Source organism: Sciurus vulgaris (assembly GCF_902686455.1).
Source record: "Sciurus vulgaris genome assembly, chromosome: 2".
Taxonomy (NCBI): Eukaryota; Metazoa; Chordata; class Mammalia; order Rodentia; family Sciuridae; genus Sciurus; species Sciurus vulgaris.
This window is the reverse complement of record NC_136462.1, coordinates 57,774,083-57,776,099: the sequence shown is the minus strand read 5'-3', so window position 1 is coordinate 57,776,099 and position 2,017 is coordinate 57,774,083. Positions and strand designations below refer to the sequence as shown.

The following is a 2,017-nucleotide window of genomic DNA, read 5'->3' as shown; positions in this document are numbered from 1 at the left end:
GACTTTTCTGGGACCACTTGGAGAGCAACAAGTCCTCTCTTTGACTATTTGTCTCTTGTTGTTAAGTGAAGGCAAAAATTCTGAGAATTTACATGCTAAAATGGCCACCAAAAATCAAATGCATATTCTTCTAGTTTAGTAGTGTCCCAGAGAGGGCTCACTTCTCTCCAAGTGGTTCCAGAAAAGTCCCACGTTTCTGTTTCTTGTCTGATCCAATCAGCTTACTCAAGAGACAGAATTCTCTGGGTGACAAAGCCTAGACCAAGTCTCACCAACCTCATGAACCAAGACTGGAGTGGAAATGATTCCACAAAAGAAAATCATTTTACAAATGAAGTACAAAAAGCAGGTGACTGTGATGGGTGGAAACATGATGACAAATACAAACTTGGCTTCAAAGGACATTTTGTTGGTTTAACAGGTGATTTTTAGGATGCACATTTTGTTATGTAAATGTTTATAACCCACTTATTTGATCATTGTTTTTATTAGGTTTATCATTTATAAACATGTATGGAATATTTTTAATTCTGAAGTTAAAATTATATTTTGTGATTTTTCTCCATCCATAGTTTTTAACGATGAAATCTGCGATACATCTTAAAGATATTTCAATAATCAGGGTTTGTGGGTTCTTCCTGTGCTCCTTCTCTCTTTTGCTGGGCCCCGTGGCACCGACAGGATGGGCAAGTGTCGCGGTCTTCATACTGCCAGGAAGCTCCGTAGTCACCGATGGGACCAGAAGTGGCATGATAAACAGTATAAGAAAGCCCATTTGGGCACAGCCCTGAAGGCCAACCCTTTTGGTGGTGCTTTCCATGCAAAGGGAATTGTGCTGGAAAAAGTAGGGGTTGAAGCCAAACAGCCAAATTCTGCCATTAGGAAGTGTGTCAGGGTTCAGCTGATAAAGAATGGCAAGAAAATCACAGCTTTTGTACCCAATGATTGTTGCCTGAACTTTATTGAGGAAAATGATGACATTCTGGTTGCTGGATTTGGTCGAAAAGGTCATGCTGTTGGTGACATTCCTGGAGTCCGCTTTAAGGTTGTTAAAGTAGCCAATGTCTCCCTTTTGGCCCTATACAAAGGCAAGAAGGAAAGACCAAGATCATAAATTTTGCTGATGAAAACAATAGTCACAAATTTTCATATTCCAGGAAAAAAAAAGGTATTTCAATAATTAAAAAATGTACTGAACTCACTTAAAGCTGCTCTATGGTCTCTTCCTATATCCTGGGTGTCATCCCTTCTTAAGTCTCGGTAGTTTGGGTTTCTATTTAGTGGTGTTATTGCATTTATTATTTTGTAACATTGAGAGCTTACTCAAATGATGGAGATCTTGGCCTATCATTGTATTTATAGCATGTTAAAATATATACTTTTTTTTTAAATTTCATAGGCTTTTAACACAGGCTCACATTTATAATTCCTGACACTGTAATTGATACTTTATATCCATAGTCTTCCTGAGCCATTTGTTCCAGCATTTATGCAATCCTTTCAAATCCATGTTTATTTAATAGGCCCATAAGCTTCATTTCTTCAGTGGATATCTTGTATCTTACTTCATTTGGATAATCTGTAATAAAACAAATATTTCCAATTTTTAGAAATATTTATCATCGTGAAGAAAAATCTGTCATGTAAAATTTTGTTCCTTTGTTCTATACAGTGGAACCGTTTGCCTCTGTCCACCAGCCCCTGCTTCTGCTGTTATAAGCTGAAGGAGTACATGCTCCCGTTCTCCTGTGGTGCCCGACACCTCTCAACAGTCCTCCAGGGAGGAACCATGATGCAATCCAAAGAGGACCAACGTAGGACCTTTCTGTTCTTCCTCCTTAAATGGCTAAGTACTTGAAATTTAACTTACTTAGGCCTTCATTCTCTTGTCCGTAAAATGGTTTTAATACTACAGACTTCTTAGGGATGTTGTGAAGATTACCTACAATAACCTATACAGAGCACTTGGTTCAATACCTAACATAGAGGTGTTGCCTTTTATTATTATTATTAGATT

General features: G+C 37.9%; 1 protein-coding gene across 1 annotated transcript; it reads left to right on the top strand.

Moving 5' to 3' along the window:
- The first annotated feature begins 631 nt into the window (after positions 1-631).
- LOC306655566 (small ribosomal subunit protein uS12-like) lies at positions 632-1,157 on the top strand. The gene has a single exon (XM_079130141.1). The coding sequence runs from the start codon at positions 683-685 to the stop codon at positions 1,112-1,114; it is 432 nt and encodes a 143-aa protein (XP_078986267.1). The 5' UTR covers positions 632-682; the 3' UTR covers positions 1,115-1,157.
- Positions 1,158-2,017: the final 860 nt, after the last annotated feature.